The sequence below is a fragment of the Ammodytes marinus genome (genome assembly GCF_949987685.1).
Source record: "Ammodytes marinus genome assembly, chromosome: 20".
Taxonomy (NCBI): domain Eukaryota; kingdom Metazoa; phylum Chordata; class Actinopteri; order Uranoscopiformes; family Ammodytidae; genus Ammodytes; species Ammodytes marinus.
The window spans coordinates 5670212-5689440 of NC_137224.1; the positions used below are offsets into that span (position 1 = coordinate 5670212).

A 19229-nucleotide genomic window follows, 5' to 3' on the forward strand; every position below is an offset into this window, starting at 1 on the left:
GAGCTTGCATATAACCAATAATTAAACTTAATTTAAAATGAATAACAAAATCATGAGCAGTTCTTTCTTTCACATTGAAATGCAGTATACAGTGTAGTTATTCAAATGCTTTTGGGGGGGAAAAATGATTTCATGTCACGTATATGTAGTTTAAAACTGAAACTTTCGACCCAAACGTATTCACTTTGATCCTAAGTGTCTAGACATCTCTTTGCCAGTAATTCACTTAATCCGTGTGAGAGAGAGAGAGAGAGAGAGAGAGAGAGAGAGAGAGAGAGAGAGAGAGAGAGGAGGGGAGTTCATTTCTCTGGCCCTCACGCCTCATTTGTGTCAAAGTCTCTTCTCTCTGTGTGTGCAGTGCTGCCTCTCTGATTTACATCCCCACATCACCTCACCAGTCTGATACAACCTTACAACACTGTCTCTCAGCCCTGTCACCGCTATTTTTTACTCCTCCTGTATTTCGCGTGTTTCGAGCAAACAAGCCAAAACATGTCCAAAATGTTAGCAAGGCTGCCAAGACCAATGACAGGTTATTTGAAACAATTTGGTGAATCTTGCTCTTATACTGTATGTTCCTCTCTTCTCTTCTGTGAGATTACTCTTTAGAGAAGCCGAGTAGGGATCACACACACACACACACACAGACACACACACACACACACACACACACACACACACACACACACACACAGACACACACACACACACACACACACTCACACACACACACACACACACACACACACACACACACAGACACACACACACACACACACACACACACACACACACACACACACACACACACACACACACACACACACACACACACACACACACACACCGATTTCACCGTTGACATCATTCAGTGGTGTAAAGTCTATTTCTTTAGGTTCTGGCCCAGCGGAGCTCTGATCTTATTATCTGGCTCTTGTAGACACATACCCAAAGGATAACAAGGGCACACACAGCTACAGAGCGCTAGAACAAGCATCTTTACCGCCTGGTAAACACACACTCACAGTCAGGTCTGTTTTTCTCTGTGCCATATACACAACAGGTGCAAAGTTCACAGGCGAGCTGGCAGATACTGGAAAATTCTGATTTGCAAACGCACAAGCCCTCTTTTTACCTCTCTGTCTCTCTTTCTACCTCCCTCTCTCTGTCTTTGAGTCTTTCATGTATTCTCAGCCTGAACAGCAGCAGTGCCCTGTAGTTCTACACACTGTGCCCCTTGTTTATCATTGCTCATGGCCATCACACTTGCGTCAACTCTGCTTCTTTCAACAGCTCTTTTTCTGTTCTTATTATATTATTTTCTCCCTTTCTTACTGTTCTACTCTCTCTGTTATTTGTACTATTTTCACTTTATTTCGCTCAGAAAAAAATTGCAAAAAATTATAAATATATAAATAAAAAAAGCACCAAATCTGCTTCTATTGCATTGTGCGTCAGAGAGCAGTTTGACCACAGACATTCATTCAGAGCCAGGATCAAATTTCAGATCAAGGGAAAGCAATTACATTTATGGATGGTTGAGGTAATTGACCATATCCTGTTTCAATTTAACATCGTGCCACATGGCCAGGGGGTTCCCAGGCCCCTACTTCTTAGGTTGGCTGTGAAAATACAGTTTTACCTTGGGAGATGTGACAGATTGATTCGTTTAGCGTTGTGCTTAAATGTTAATTGGAAAAGGAGGCACGGGGCAGAAGGTGCTGTCTTTCAGGTGGGATGTGATTACCCACCTTAGTAGTGAATGGGAAAGCTCAGTTTGCCCCCTGTTGGAGAGAGCATGAACCTACATGTGACCACAGTGACATAATGTTGTAATGTAATTATCTGAGGTTTTCTTATGGGTTTTCTACCAATGTTCCACAAAGCCATAACGATGCAATATATTTGGACAAACCAAAATCAAATTGTTTCAAAATGTGTCTTACAATATAAAAAATATGCCATATAAATGTGCAATTTCAGAATTTTTTTTTTTTAACTAGAAACAAAATGTAGGAATAAGCTAACCGCAGTAACACTAACTGTCGACTTAAACATTAATATGTAATGAGATAAACACCCTGAAAGCGTATAAAGTCCAGGCTTTAATGTTTAATGTTCCTTTAATGTGCTAGCCTTCAAAATGATTTTGTCTGAACTTGTTTTCATAGTTATAATGACAAGTTAATCATCCATATTATTCGATTTCACGTCCACATTCCTTTGTACTTATTCTTTTTAGACAAAAATATCAATTTTTAATAGATTTGTGGCTGTTTCCTTCAAGCGTTCAACGCTAACTCTGGCCGACTCCTTTTTGCTGGCAATTTATCTGGAGGCCTCTTTTAATTCAATCATATTCAATTAGATTAAATGAGATCCATTATGCAGGCTATTACAATTTCATCCATGCGTTTCCAGTTTGTGGTAGGACAAGACGTCTTTTAGAAAGGAAATGCATGTAGGTTATGTCACTTGGCCACAGCTCTTGAGAACCTTTACTTTCTACACTGTATGCTGACTCATTCGTTATGATATGATGCCTCCTTTAAGACTTCCATTAAGAAGTTCAACTCTTTGTTTCATTGGCAGCCTCTGACCATCTTCCAGAGATCCCTCACCACCATGCAGATCCAGATCCAGGGTCTGCTGCAGTTCGCTGTGCCTCTGTTCCCCTCAGCTGAGGTATCACACACACACACACACACACACACACACACACACACACACACACACAAATGATTTTTTAAGTTACATTAGAAGGTATTTTCTGTTATACGTTAAGATATTTTTTTCAGTGGTGCTCTAAACTGATTTGTCCACAGGGAGACCTCCTGGGCATCCAGAATTTGCTCAACTCCTCGGAGGCCAGTCTGCACCAGCTGACCGCGCTGTTGGACTGCAGGGGGCTCAACAAGGTTTGTTCACTGCAACTTAATTGGCATCACAGCATCACAACTAGGTCAACAACAGGGGAGTATAAGAGCCCACGCAGGGTCTATAGGCATCAACATGAAAGTGGAAATGGGTTGAGAGCAGAGCAACGCACAAGAGAAACATATTATAAAATTCAACAAGGTTATTAATGTTTTCTTACAAATGTATCAGTGAGTTTCCTTCAATGTTGCACTTGAACACCGATGCTCATGACTGCACTGCAGTTTACATGAATAATATTGAACATCCCACTGAATGTACATGACACGACCCAAGCATAAGTCTTCCTGGAGACGACACACACTGCCGCTCCAATTGCTGTTTTCATATTTGCCTAATTGAATCTGCTTCTTTTTTTTACCCATGGTTTATGTATTGAATGAGAGTGGAATAGTAGTTGTTGTACATAATCTTTTATTTTTATTTTTTATTTTTCCTCTGCTTTGAACTCAAATATGACAGCCGGGGTCTGCCTATATACTACAAGCAACTAGTTTGTGCTTGTCTGTGTGTGACCCGTTTAGGACTACCTGGATGCCATGGTGGGGGTGTGCTATGACGGGGTGGAGGGTGTGCTCTACCTCTGTCTCTTCTCCATGCTGGCAGCCTGTGCCTTCACTGTCATGCTCTGTGCCATTCCCCGGGCCTGGAGACAAATAGCCTGCAGGTTAGTTCGTTCTCTGCTTTGTCTGCTTGACCGCCCCTCGTTCTATGCCCTGCAGCCATTTCTCTGCAGCAGTGTGTGTGTGTGTGTGTTAATGTGCGTGTGCGTGTGTGTGTGTGTGTGTGTGTGTGTGTGTGTGTGTGTGTGTGTGTGTGCTTTTACAACAGTGCATGTGTCCAGATGTTCTTTTCTTTGCTGCTACAAACACAGTTTTAATTGCGTGATTGCAGCAAAATACCTTTTATACCTTTTTAAAGCTAGTCATTCAACAGCATTAACCTCTGTGTTTGCTTCTCCTGAACTGTCCATTAATTTTCCACCAAAAAGGCCTAACCTATTCAAATATGCAGTCATTTATAATACCAAAGCATACTATATATTTTAGATTCATTTCTCGTCCTTTCAGGCTGCCATTTTTTCTGACCTATTTCTGTCAGTAGACAATGAAAAATGACTTGCAGAGAATGGAACCTAGCTTGACAAAGGTTATCCATCACAGTGAACTATTTATCAAATGTATCTAATCATCAGTTGTGCTACTGTCTTGTAGTAATGCAGTTTGAAGAAGGGGATGTTTTGATAATGTCTACTGTCAAGTTATACCAACAATGGAGATGAAAACTACCAATGAAGGAGTCCTTTTTAAGAAACCAGAATAGGAAACAGCAAAATTCACATTATACTTTTCCCCATGTCCATGTCTGCTTTTTTGGAGTTGATTTCCTTTGTAGTGGAGCTTATGAATGCCTAATAGCAGAAGCTGACTGTCAAATATGAGAAGTCTGAGCTTCCTAGAAAGTATCACGAAGAAATAGTCACTGCTCACAGCTTTCCCTACACATTTACATTTGTGAGAGGGAAAAAAGTGTTAAAATATCATCCGTCGGCTATGATGGATCACATGTCCCAAGAAAGTTTCAAGTCTCTATAAGTTGATATTCATACTGTACTAAAACAACACATTTGACTTCCTGCTTCCTTTTTGGAGGAAAGGGTCAGCAGCAAAGTCACACACTGTGACATTCATAACTCCAATTCTAGTCAGACTTATGGCTAAATCCTGATGCTGTGCTCTTAATGTGGGTTTGGGGGATTGTGAACAGGAAGCATGACGTTAGTTACGTTGTGGGCTGCAACTGGAGCCTTTACTTGTTTACATTGTGGCAATTCTGCACCAATAAACGTATGCTGGATGAGCTATTAGTACAGTTCCTTTTTGAAAGATGCACAGAAAAATTACTTTGATACTGAGGAAAACTGGAAACTGTCAGGTTCTTGAGTCATACTGTTAAGTCATTTATTTCTATTATTTATAAGCGGATTCATGGATGTCTATTTATGGAGATTTGACATTATGCTATCCTGTGTGATTGTGTGAGTCACACTGCATCTCAAAATAAGTTTTACACATCACCAGGCTCAAATGTGACTGAGTTATTAGTTATATAGTTGTGCGTCACAAAAGCTGCGGTAATACAGCTGAACAAATGTCATTCCTATTCATCAGTCCAAACGACAATGATTAACATCTCATTGATTTTAGGACAGCACCATGCACCTGTCCCTTTTCTCTTTGCCTAATATCTCCCCCTCTTAACTCTCCCATTGGGACAGCACACACACCACACAGTTTGAAAAGCATCTTGACTGAAACTGATGTTTCTCTATAGGGAACGAGATTACGACGACATCGATGAGGAGGACCCGTTCAACCCTCGGGCGAGGCGGCTAGGCCCCCAGAACCCAAACATCACCAACATGCACAGCTTCTGCAGCTACAGCAGCAGCATGGGCAGCCAGAGCAGCCTGCACCCACCCGCCCCCCCGGCCGTAACAAACGCACCCATGTCCGAGTATATGTGAGTGTACATATCCTTCTGTAAAAAGTGAATAGTGCTGAGAATGATTATGGAAAGTGTACTTGATGTAAGTGGTCTAGAAAATGTTTTGGTTCAGAGTATTGAAAAAAACAAATGTTGAGATAATGGCCGTTAAAGGTGGAGTCAGTGATTCTGGAGAAAGATACCTGTACATCCTGTGTGCGCTGAAAAAAATCCATTGTTAATATACAGCCGAGGCTCTGTATACAGGCTTGTTATTAGCTATGGGCCTCTTTGTTTACATACCCTTTGTTGACATACCAGTTTACAGAGCCTATGCTGTGAATTAACAATGGATTTTTCCCCAGCACGCACACAGTACAGGCAGGTAGTGGATCATGACAAGATATTCACTGATTTTGACAAAAAAGTGATTTTGACAACAAGCATTATCCAGAATCACTGACTCCACCTTTAAAGATGGTTGTATAGGAGAAATATACAGATGCGAACAGACAAGGTTTAGTCAAATAAACACCTAAATGTAAATGTTAGACCTTTTATTTATACTAGTATGAAAGACGACATGTTATGTAAGCAAAATAGAGAAACATCCTATAACTGACCAGTGCTTTAAAAAAGAACGGAAAATAACATGTAGCGGTTGATGTCTGAATTATACAGCATGTATTTTAGAAAATTCCCCCAGCGTCTGAGTCGTGTCTTTGGTTGTTTTTCCCAGGAACCAGACGGCTCTGTTTGGGGGAAACCCGCGTTACGAGAACGTGCCTCTGATAGGACGAGGCTCTCCGCCCCCCTCGGTGCGTTGGGTCCCAGAGGCCATGTCCTTCCTATGATTTCACCTTACACACACGTTTAGCCTTTAAAGACACAGGAAATTGTTTTATCATTTTTTATCAATAACTGCTGCTATTTCATTCGGTGACTCAGCTCACTTCCTTCCTCAAATGATACCTTTCCATCCACTCTAATGTTAAGCCATATCCAGTTACCTTTCCTTTGATTTAATCAACTTTTGGAAGTATTTCCTGAGGCGAGACACTGCAGGTGAATAGGGTAAACATGTGTAACTTGTAGATATCACTATGAAACTTTGCCAGTTGATTTCTTACTTTAAAATCATTACTTTTTGTTTGACGAATACAGTGTTTGAATACATTTTTATTAGCAAATTTGGTATATAAGTGTAGATATACGTGCATTTGATGTAAGTGCTCTAGAAGTTGAGATTGTTGGTTCAAGAATTGAAAACATTTTTGAGATAATGTCCGTTAAAGATGGTTGTATAGGAGAACTATACGGAAGCAAACAGACCAGGTTTAGTCAAATTAACCCCTTAATTGTAAATTCTGGACCCTTTATTTATTTAAAAAAAATATCAAAATGTACCAGCACTTGAAAAAACAATGTTTTTGCCCGCAGTGTCTCACCTTCTGAGTAATTTAGTGATTCTCATTCTTTGCACACTGTGCCTTGTTCTGCCCTCCACAACACAGGAGGCTGACTTTGACTTACAGCACCAAAAGCAAAGAGAGGAGAAGTAATGTAGTTAATATTTAATGGTGGAGTGACATCGTTTAGCTTCTCTCAGGCCAAATTCCCCGGAGGGAGTGACACAGGACTAAATCCATACACATGCCCAGTGTTGACACTAACCGTTTTCTTCCTCATTTAATAAATTCACCCCCCCCTGCTGGGTCACTTGCCCCTCAGTTTCTTTACGTCACAGGGATAAAAATAGAAGCGTATTTTGAATTAAATTTTCATTGGGCTCAGTCCCTTAAATGCTGCCCAAGTGTGTGATGTAATGCAGCAGCTGTATGCCTTTTGCATGTAGTGTTTTTGTAACCATTGTTAAAGATAATTGTTAAAAAAAACAATGCTGTGATCATCAGACCAGGAAATACAAACCAAATATTTAATTCCTGATAAATGTATATATATGTTTGACGCTATGCAGAGGTTTACATTCCGCAAAATTATAACAGAGATCAATATATTTTCATGTTAATAGTTTTGCACAATTTAAAGTTCAAGGAGTCTAGTTCTTTTATTTATGTCATTCATCCTCTTATGACTGTATAATTCAATTCTCCCTCATGACTACAAACTGTACGGCACCATGCAGCAGTCTGCGGCTAACAGCTTCTTTTATATATTTTTTTTGTTTGTTCGTTTGTCATGTGTGTGTTTGTTTGTTTGTTTGTATCGTTCATTTCTATATTTCTTACTTTTTTTTATCAACTTTTGGAGACATACTCTCAGCAGTATAGAAACAGAGTAAGTCTTTTCAACTCTTCCTCAGGATTAATTCCCTTTTCTTCCCCTCTGTTGCATCTCTGTTCTGTCTTTTTTTCCCTCTCCTTCACCTCAAATCACTGTTGTTTGGTTCCTTTGCAGATTGTCCTATATTTTTTTTGGCATGGCTTTTAACCATAGACTGTATATAACACACAACCTGTTGTCCTCATTCCAAGAGAGTGTGTCTGAGTTAGTGAGGGTTTGTCTGCCCCTGGTGTTCACAGGGAGCTACTGTAGTTTTTTTTTTGTTCACAGTTAGTTTTTCTCCCTGTGTGCATGCAGTTCTGCTCCGGCCATTCAATTCTATAGCTTACCTGACAAAAGGTGTTAAAGGTGCAGTCAGTGATTCTGGAGAATGCCTGTTTTCCAAAATCACATTTCTCTTCTTTCTAACCCCTACTTGTATGTGATGTGTGTGTGCGTTGAAAAAAATACAGTGTTAATACACAGCTTAGGCTCTCTAAACGGGTATGTTGCTAGCTACAGTTGTCCCACTTTGTTCACATACCCGTTTACAGAGCCTATGCTGTTTTATTAACAGCAGATATTTTTTTTTCAGTGCACCAGTCGTGGAGAGATATTCACTGATTTTGACAAAGAGTAATTTTGATAAGATGCATTCTCCGGAATTATTGCCTGCACCTTTAAGCACCAGGCGTTGTGTAGTGCTATATAATTTATTTTATCCGCTTATTGACAGATTGTGATGCTACAGTTAGTGTTAATGATTTACATCCATGCCTGTGAATGCTCAACCTAAGCTTAAAGAAATCAGCTTGTAATATTATGTGTGTGTGTGTTTCACCTTTCGTCCACAGTACTCTCCCAGTATGAGGGCCACCTATCTGTCCATGACCGAGGAACAGAGAAGACACTTTGGGAACGACTTCCAAGCATAGACTGTTTTATCTGTCCAAGGAGGGGAAACAGCCTCACACTGACACACACACACACACACACACACACACACACACACACACACACACACACACACACACACACACACACACACACACACACACACACACACACACACACACACACACACAGAGGCACACTCAACAGACACAAGAGTGTTTGGCATATTCCATTCACAGAGGTCACGCTGTGTCCGTTGGTGAAGCATTGAGGGAAAGGGTTCTTCAGTTAAAATAGGAACATCGAAAAAGATGATTTTTAGGATTCATTGCTCACTGCAGTAGAACATCGCAACACGTTCATGATAACGTTTTTAAAATAACTATTTCTTTAGAGAGATCATGTTCAGATCTCCAAAGAGAATTGTGAACCCGACAGCATATTTTTAAGTCTTCTGCTTCATGGTTGATATTTGTGAAGCACCAAGCGAGCACTGGCAGCACACACAGCAGGGAGGTACTGTTGCAGTATTATTTATTTACATTCACACACAGACATGCCTGCAAGTGAAGCTCGATGTTTCAAAATCTCCTGGAGATGCGACTACCTTGTGACCACAGCTTCTGTAAATAACGTGTACATTAACAGACTGTTGTCTATTCCGATGCGTGCGTGTTTTTATTTTATTTTATTTTGTTTACACAATGTGCCATTTTTTTTTTTAAAGGATTCTTTTGGTTTATTTTTATTGTGGCGACGTCACATAGGATCACTATTTTTTATTGTACTTTCTAAAGGGCCGACAATTCCTGATTCCCTGCATATCTAATCCAATTTATATGATGAAGTTGTAGTTTCTGTCATAACTTGGGAAGCTGTGCTGCTCTAACCATGACTAACGAGAACATTCAGGTAATTCTTTTTCATCAACGCAAACCCATCCAAACAGTTCACGTTTGTTTTGACTAACAATGTTATTTTTTTCTGTTGGGACTTAATACATGCAGTTGTGTTTATTAATTATTTTTGTAAGTGTCATATCATTCCGCATGTTACAGTGTACAGGCACTGAGAGTGGTGCTTAATTTTGTTTGCGTGTGACCTTGAAAACTTATGGGTCTACTTGTGAGTTGAATAAATCAGTTTTGAGTACAACTCCATGTGTCTTTATTTTGTTGTTGTAGGTGTGGGGGGGGAGGGAGGGGGGGACCGGGAGAATACACTGAACAGACACACAACTGCCTTTACTTCTTTAATGTAAAAGTGTCCAAACTACAATGCTACACATTATCACCATCAAAGAGCACTACTGTAGATTGTCGAATTAAGCCACTACAAATATTGCAAAGCATATACCCATAACGTGTTCACATAACAAAATATCCTGTATCAAAATAGTGTACTGTACTAGTCTTTTAAAGGACTCCATAGCAGAAGTATATTCATAAGAGATGCACGCTTTGCTGAATTTTGTTCAATCCATCTAAAACAATTATGACTTCAAGAGTTATCATATTTTGCTGTATATTGAATCCCAGACACTGATAATTCAACATAAGCTCATAAGCATATGGTGGCATCTAAATGATTCAATATCCCACAAAGGCTTACTAACCTTATCTTACCCTGAGTGATGATTGAACCACTCTGTGTCAATTAACGTTGTGTACACAGTGTAAAGTAGTTGCTTAATTATCCAAATTAATACCGTGGCTGAGATTCTGATCCACACAAATGTTCACTGATGTTGTTATGGCTGGAACTAAAGATAATGTTTGCTATTGATTCATATGTAGCCTACCTCCTGAACAAATCATTACTCATAACACCTTTGAAATGTCAGAAATAATGGCAAATCCCTTTCACAGTTTGCCGGAGTGGAAGAGGAGCTTTTGATTTAAAGGGCAGGTTTGAACACAGGGTTGCTGTTTCCTTCATAAGCATTATTTGTGACATAACAGCTACTGGAGCCAATCATGATACAACGTGATGAGTCCAGAGCCGGCCCAAGCCTTCAGGGGGCCCTAAGCGAAATATGATTAGGGGGCCCCTCTCCAATGTTAGTGCTGCTGAAACTATAGATCTTTGTTAAATAACATTCACACACCCAGTGTTTTCCGCTAGTGCCTCCAATGTGCGGCTGTGCGAAAATCTTTGACAGGCGAGATTCAGAACCTCCTAGGGGGGTCCGGGGGTATGCCCCCCCGGGAGATTTTTTTAACCTTTTTAAAGTGAAATGCATGAATCTGGTGCACTTTGAGAGGAAAATTAAGAGGCTAAATCTGAGAAATTGTGTGAACAAATAATTTGAAGACACTGGGTCAGATGAATTAGAAGCTATTGAAGAAGGACACATGGATTTTCCATAAAAATATTAATATAGTAAGGCGTCCCCCTCCCGGGCCGGGCCCAGCAGCAGACCCGGGTTCGATTCCCACCCGCGGTCGTTCTCTGCATGTCACTCCCCTCTCTGCCCCATTTCACCTCTGTCTCTCTGCACTATCAATAAAGCATAAAAATGCACAAAAAAAATATTTAAAAAAAAGTATATATATATTAATATAAAATAAAATATTATGGAGGGTCCTCTGGGTTGGGCTTGGAGCTCTTTTTCTTTTACGGGACATATTTCTCTGTAATATAGTGAATGCATTTAAATGCAGTGTGAGGAACTAAGCAGAAGAACTCTGTTGTCCAGCTACTGTATCTTTTTTTCCACAGACAAGGCTGAAATAGGCTATAGACTATACACAGTGCATGGGCAACTGAGGGCAGCCCCATTTCCAATTATTTTAAATAAACTCAATACACACTGTGCATGGATGTGAACGTGACATGATCAGATAATTTCGGATTTCCTCCCAGATAAAGTGATTACATTTTTAGGCTATTAATTATCTAGACCAAAACATTTTATTCCTTTTTTTGTATGATAACTCACATTTGCACAATATGATGTTAATATCAAACACACAAACTAAAAAAAAAAAAAAAAAAAAAATATATATTTTTTTTTTGGAGGGGGCCCCCCAAGCAGTCGGGGGCCCTAAGCGGCCGCTTAGTTCGCTTATGCCTCGGGCCGGCTCTGAGTCCAGTGCACAAACACACACAGGAGAATACAGGGAAGAAACAGTTTATATGTCATGAAATTGTATTTCTAAGTTGCATATTAATCCATTCTAGCTGTCTAGAGGGAAGTGTGTGTGCGTGTGTGTGTGTGTGTGTGTGTGTGTGTGTGTGTGTGTGTGTGTGTGTGTGTGTGTGTGTGTGTTTATTTAAATATATTTAGCCAACGAGTTATTAGAAACTGTCAACACACTATAATGTAGACTAACTTTCAATTCGTCCAGCAGATGTCAGCATAGTGTCGCAAAAAGTGCTGCTCAGCGTAAACGGCTGCTGAAAGGCTCCTGACTAATGAATAACTACACAGAATATAGCCTACCATTATATGTTTTACGTATATGTAACTATTTAAAAGGTGAAACAAATCTACACTGCTTTCACGTAGCCTATGTAGCTAGACATTGGCATGTGTGAAAGGAAATTATAATAGGCTATCGTTTTTTTTTTTTTTTTTTTAAATATAGGCTACACACATACAAAAATAAAATAGGCTAACCAAAATATGGGTGGTAATATTTAACACTTTATATCCCATGCAATACAAAAATCTGGGTTTGTTAAATGTTTTAATCAAAAGTAGCGCTATTTTGTTGTAAGGGTAGTAACTAGCTTGACACAAAACCTTGAGGATCTCCAGGGACAACCAATACCCTACGCAGCGCGCACACACTCTCGCGCTCACAAACAGACAGACACACGCAGCGGCAGTAGCACCAGAGAGGAGAGGAGAAAAGAGGAGAGGAGAGGGGGATTGACCAGAAAACAGGGAGGCGAATATAGCAGGTGTGCCGCTACCGTAGTTACCCACCTTTCTCTCCCACGTCTCAAATATTAAATATATAAATTAAATATATAGCCTATCGTGAGCGGCGGGAGCGTCGACGCACTTTGAAGAACGCAGAAAGAAAAAGAGAGACCAACCGTCACCGGGACAGAGGCTGGTAGTCGTGAAGTTAAAAATTGGGGCTTGTTGTTTGCCTGTCTAGCTCGTCGGTAGCTACTTTTTAATATCCCGAAGACGAAGTCAGAGACCACTGCAGCAGTCCACTAATTGTTCAGTGTGTGAGCGAGAAGGGCTGAAGGTGTGTTGTTTGTATTTTAATGAGAAGAGGTGGCATGCTGCAGGTAGCGACGGTGAGGAGGATGGTCCAGTGTCCCGTCTGACTTTCCTCCACTCGGACCGAAATTGACCATGAAGGACACGGGGGAATCAAAGGACCAGCAACTAACAGTGAGTTCTATCACAACTACGCAATATTGTGCTTGCCTGTTGCTTTTAATTCCTGGGTAGGCTATCATATAGCCTAGATAAGATGAGTTTTGCTGTTGTGTTTGTGCACCCAGAAATCTGCTGCTCCTTTTACAATAGTGCAATCGAATGCAACCCAAATGCAACTGCTTTATCATAAAAGGTCTGCTTTTATGATCCATGTAATGGTCACTTTTTGTTGACATTGAGTCAATAGGACCACATGTTTGTGGTTGTGTTAAAGGTAAAGGTCACAGTGTAGCCTACTTAATAAAAGTATTATGAGAGGTGTTTGTTATTGTTTTAGGGGGACAGCATATACACCTTTGAATATACAACAGTCCGACAGCAACCATTGCGAAAATATATAAATTATTAAGACAAATGCATCCTTAAAGAAAACCTAACCACCCTACTTTTATGTCATTAAAGTAGCATGTACGGCTGCATTCAATTATATCAGACTATACAGGCTTACCTCATAAGATGCATTTTTCTTATTGTATGTTTTTTTAAATAAATAGATTTTAATTTTTTAGATTTTTTAATTCCTAACATCATGCATTGTTGGTGTTATATGTACTATTTCCCCAGCCATACACACTACCTGCACTGTGTTCTGCAGCCCATATCTGAATAATTGAAGTGGCTGTATTAGTTGCCTGGCTTCTCTCTTGTCCAGCATGTAATACACTTTATACAGAGTGTTGACAGAGAGAGTGCCGTATTATCCCCCATTTTGTTGGAACAACCGTAGATCGGTATTACTGTGGTATTACTGTGGTGTTGTTGTTTTAATATAACTATTACGGGAAGCAGTTTCAAGATTCAACATCCCGATATGTGTTCAAGTGTGCATCAGAGGTGATCTTACTTCTTGCTTGTTCCTGTGCGTCCTATGCACGGCCGCTGTTATTGTTATCGTCTGTTTTTTTCATCCCATTTTATTTCTATCAAAAAGCTTTTCTTCTGTTCTCCGGATGGCTTTAATGGAAAGGAATCATGCAGGGAGAGAAGGTGTACCCATGAGTGTATGTATTAATGTAATGATACAGTGTCCCCCAATCAATTAGCAGTTTTGAACTATATTCCAAATTCCATCCATTGTTCATATAATAAGGGAAAGTCAATTTCACCTCTAAAACTAAAAGTGTCAGTTTCACAAAATTGAAACTAATCAGGTCATGAAGTGACTAAGAATGGAATATGGATTGAGTTAAATTGCACTAGTTATCCATGCACACATCTCTGTTCTATACCTATTCATCAAATTCAGGGTGTTTATGACATGTAACTTCACCCAGCTTGCGCACCATAGACCTGTTATCAGCCGCTAGGAGAGCCAGGACTCCTATTTAAATCTTTGGGCAACTTAGATTTTATCCAATTTACCTAACCTGCATGTGTTTAGGCCATGGGCCTGGAAGTAAGAGGGAAACAAATGCCAAATGAACGTAAAAAAAATGGCTGTAGATATTCACAATTCAATACAACTCTAGATACAATAACCTCCACACACACATTTGTAAATAAGAACTAATTTATTGTAGAGGATACAGTACTTTTTGTTTGATGTCAGTTTTGTCCCAACACATTAGGGCAGAGTTCACATCATTTTCTGACCTTTAATTTCCATAAATTAAAGAGTGATGTATAGATTAAATGTAAGAGTTTTGACTCTGTGTGCGGCAGGTTGCCTTGAGGATCCGTCCCCTCAGCGATGCGGAGCAGGAGGAGGCGGCTACCATCGTGGCCCATAAAATGGATGACCAGGTGAGATAACCATCCTATACACCGATGTGTGTGTGTGTGTGTGTGTGTATGTGCGTATACAGTATGAACGCACGTGAGTGAGTGATGGGGTCAGTGCGTGTGCTTGTGTGGAAGAGGGCCGTTGTCTCTGTTTCAGAGCCCTCTTCCTGCCTGTCGGGAGATAAGGTATCCGCAGGGACCTCAGTAAGGCCAACAGCTCCTTTATGGCAAACAGTATTGTAAAGCTCAAATGTCACATTTTATCTGTAAATGAATGCTGGATGACTCAGACCTCTTGCAGATGGAGAGAGTGACCTTTCCGTCTGAAAGCTTTGGCCATCGTTAATACCAAGGGTTTAATTAGACATCATCAACTCCTGAGTCGTTTAACACTTCTAACATAAAATATTCAAGCTGATGGATAGCTTGAGTCTCTCTGTTTGTCCGTCTGACCTGAAAGTTAAAAAAAATGATTCCAATAGGGCAGCAAGTAGAAAATATTGCCGTAATGAATTCTGTTTAAAAATGTTGTGCTATGAGTCTCTCTATTTATCGTTTAGAAAAGTAACCCTCTATAACATTACTTAACTCTCTACGGAAAGTTACAAAATAATAGATTCAGCCGAACCAAAGTAATTTTTGTTCCACTCATTCCTGCGTGCCTGCTGCCTACATTACCCACAACGCAACGTGTCCAATGACTTGTGTATGACGTTCGTATTGATGTGCATTAAGTCATCAAAGCCATCCTGTGTACCGAACAATGACTTGTTTATAGAAAAGAAAGTTCTCCTGAAACATATGCCTATATTAGTTGAAACTGAATGCTCCTGCGATTAATCTCACTGTCTGTTAACTCTCACTGCATTGCTGGCTAAGCACACATTAGTCAATTCAACACATTGCCCTTGTTAACTGCTTGCTGTTGGTAAGTTCTGTCTCTACTGCTAACCATTCGAACAAACCAAATAGTTCAGTCATTGGCTCCGTTCATTCTCCCACTAGTGCTTTTTTTCCCCTACCCAATATGAAATGGAATTCAAATTCATTTGTCAAGTAAATTGTTTGAACTTCCATTATGCTAATTGTATTTGCAATGATTAGACTAAACCATGACAGGAATTTTTCTAGATGAAGAGAATGTATATTGGCCATGATTATGCAAAGACAAAAGAAAATGGCTCCTATTGTATGAAGTACTCCAGAAAAATGGATTTATTATTATATATAATAAAGATATATCTTGACTTAGGTTGCTCTCACACAGTAGGAGTGCCTTCTTCCCCTCAGAGAATCCTGTCGTTAGAACAGGGCCGCTATGCGCAGTGTGTAATTATGTTGTTACCATATGACCTCGAAGAGCAAGAGCTCCATGAGGACTGTGTTTACCAGCAGTTTGAATGGGTCCCTCTTGGAGACCACTTAGCCGGGCCAACGGTGAGTGTGCGATGATGATGAAGGTGGTGCAAATGATAATGAGCTGATCGTGACTGGAAACCTGCTGAGGTGTCTGTATAGGTTGAATCAGGAAATACTGGGGATACTGCAACCAGAACAGTAACAGCATGCATATAAACCATTGACATTGTGACTTAGATTTGCCTTTATATACCAGAATGGATCATGCTGCATTCATGTGGCGTAGGACACATCTGAAGAAACGAATTTCCGGTATGAAAAAGTACATGAAAGCCTGCTCAAATAGGAACAACTACTCGGAAACTCAGGGAAGTGTTGGTGCCCGACTGGCTGACATGACGTTAGATGCGTCATCATCGGTGGACAAAAGTAGATGTTATTATTGTTGCTATTAGCCCACCCCCATTCGCTTAAACAGTGGTTCTGATTTGCTTTATCGGCCCGCTGTAGCTTTCCAGCAGCTAGTTGACCAGGTTGGGATCCTGGAAGGTCCTGGATATCATTTCTGGTGAACAACCTTTTACAACGCTCCATGTCTGTTTTTCAAAAAAAAGGGGTTTTGCCCCCAAGGTATTGTGGTTCCTTTCCGACTTGAGAGCACCTGAACTGAACTTTCCAACTCGGAAACTCGGTCCATCCGAGGAGCACATGAATGCAACATCAGTGATGGAGGGAAACATTGTATTTTTTCGCAAGAGTGTGATTAGACTTGTTTGTTTATGCGGCTGAAGGATATTTCTAGAAAACACTTTTCGAAACAGATAATCCACCACGCCGAGACTCGACTTGTTTGTCTGTCTTCTCGGAAGTAATTCAATTACACAAAGTCTTGGGGACGACATCAGCACTCCTGTCTGCCATGACATCATTAACATAGGCTTTGACACACTGGGGATTAGATCATAGCCGTAGCCAGGTAGACATGGTGCTGACACAGCCACCACAACAAGCATGTTTGTTATTGTCCCCAGCTAAACCAAATGTGAGTGTGCCTCTGCTTGTTCAGCTTAACCTGCCGTTTGTTGATTTTATTCCTGAACAGCGTACTGTATTATGTTACAAACTGTATGGTCTCTATGGGGTTCCATCAGGTCTACAGTGAAGGATTATGAGAGATTACAATACAATACAAACAGATAGTTAGATTGTGGGAATCTGCTGTTTACCAATATCTTGATGTCGGCTGCCCTACTAGAGTGGATTTAGTGAGATAGGTCACACTAACACAGGGATGTTGTGAGTTTATGTGGCATGGATGACTGAATCTGTTTACCAGTGCATGCCACTCCCTACCCCTTTTTCATGACACATATCTTAAAGCAGCAAAAGAGTGTGTTGGTGTTCCCACTGTTTTGCTGCAGATATGTACGGTACATATTATCGATCCCTTCCACACATTGTCCCTCTATACGTTTTGTGTGATAACCATGTGGCCAAGACATAGTGCTCAGACAGATTAGGATGCTAGTCGCTGACTTGGAATTTGTTGGAGTATCTAGATCTGTCTTTCCCGGCAGAAAGCAGACAACGCAAAGATGGCTAAGCCCGTGGACGTGAGCTGATTGGGCGGAATGTGTAAGCTCAGGTTAAACCATCTGCCACCTGCTCTCTTTCCCTCTGTGGCTTTACTCTTCCCCCCACTGATATCCTCAGGGGATTCCAAGCCACTGTCTTTCATCGACCACCTGTTGCCTATCGTGGACGGTGTTTCCCGTCCCCAGAGTAAAAATCCCAGATAGGTCATGTCATCCTTCCTTAAGAGGTTAATAGGAAAGCTATGTTTATCCTCCAAGGGTTAAAAAGGTTGCATTGAGATGTTAGACACCTGATTTTCATGGCCTTGGAGGCTATACATATACTGTATATGCTGGAGGGATTTAGAGCGTAATTACGTTAGGTAGAACAACCTACAGTATGTAGATTTAGAGTTATAGCGATACACCACAAAAGTCTCTTAATTCCTCAAGGCTATTTTTGATTGAATGCATTCATACGTATGCAAGGATCCTAATTCCAAACAATCTGTTTTTGAATTCTCACCAGTGGGGATTAAATTAGTGCAGCAGTCGTTGTACAGGTAGATTAATTTATACACATGTGGATGTAAAAGTCTTGTTCCTCGAAATAAGTCTTAGCCCTCAAACTTGTTAAGCATGTCTTCGGCAGGGCTTCTGTGTTAGTGGCACACAGTGAGGAATGCTTTATAGTGAGGCCTTGTCTCCATGGAGACACCTAGACAAGGTCAGGGACATTGTTTGTTTTGTTATCATTCCTGTTCCTCAGTAGTGCAGTATTCCATGTGGGAGAATAAGGAAAATAAGCTTTTTTTTTTCTTTTCTTTCTAATTTCTGCAGATGAAAGGGTGGTTTTAAATAAAAAAAATTAGGCAATATTTGTTTAGCTCCATTGTTGGCAGGTGTTTCAGTGTAATTTTGAGTGGATTGGTAAGGTAGTAGCAGTAAATATATGACACAATGTGTATTGATGTTGTAGTGTCATATTTCCAGAGTGAGCACTCTGTTGTGTGGAGATAATGGATTCCCCATAACAGCACGACGAGCAGAAACTTAAAAAAAAGACTTTCCCTTCATGCATGTGTTTAGGTTGTTCATTCTGAATCCTCCTGGGCAAACAAATATTGACCAATTGTGCCTCTTTTTAAAAAAAACAATAAGCAGCATTCAGCCTGGTCCAAGTACAAGTCTACTTGATAACACTGTCAATTGGTAAATTTTCTGCCTTTGTAGACTACAAAGGAGTACTCGCCTCAAGTGCTCAGTGTAGAGTTCCACCACACAGGGCTTTCATTGAAAGGATATTCATCTTAGCCGCTGCTCCGTAGTTAGCCCGATTCAGCAAAACCAGCTCCCCTAGGAAAAAAATTAATACTTCCAGTGAGAAAGGCATTGTTCTTCCAAAAAAAATCTCATTTGTGAAAAATTTACAGTAGAATAAACATCAAAATGGAACATTAAAGAGGCAATATGTAACTTTGGGGATGTCATAGAAGTGAACATTTTCTAAGGTATATTCTCAAAATTGAATAAGCTAATTTGCCTGGCAGGAAAATCGGATCCCTGGA

At 40.3% G+C, this 19229-nt stretch overlaps 2 protein-coding genes across 3 annotated transcripts in view; both read left to right on the forward strand.

The window, feature by feature from the left end:
• ttyh2 (tweety family member 2) overlaps positions 1-9653 on the forward strand; it is a 59066-nt gene extending 49413 nt beyond the window's left edge. The window contains exons 9-15 of one of the 2 annotated variants that reach the window (XM_080048786.1): positions 2593-2685; positions 2826-2918; positions 3462-3604; positions 5272-5460; positions 6164-6242; positions 7696-7722; positions 8562-9653. In XM_080048786.1, coding sequence (XP_079904912.1) covers positions 2593-2685; positions 2826-2918; positions 3462-3604; positions 5272-5460; positions 6164-6242; positions 7696-7722; positions 8562-8642 — 705 coding nt within the window. In that variant the 3' untranslated portion in view covers positions 8643-9653. The remainder of the gene's footprint in view (positions 1-2592; positions 2686-2825; positions 2919-3461; positions 3605-5271; positions 5461-6163; positions 6243-7695; positions 7723-8561) is intronic. The other variant, XM_080048787.1, reaches the window with a different exon arrangement.
• Positions 9654-12919: 3266 nt separating this feature from the next.
• The window catches only part of kif19 (kinesin family member 19), a gene marked incomplete at both ends in the record, with an annotated part of 59185 nt that continues 52875 nt past the window's right edge, over positions 12920-19229 (forward strand). The window contains 2 exons of the mRNA XM_080048887.1: positions 12920-12958; positions 14669-14749. Of these exons, the coding sequence (XP_079905013.1) occupies positions 12920-12958; positions 14669-14749 (120 nt within the window). The remainder of the gene's footprint in view (positions 12959-14668; positions 14750-19229) is intronic.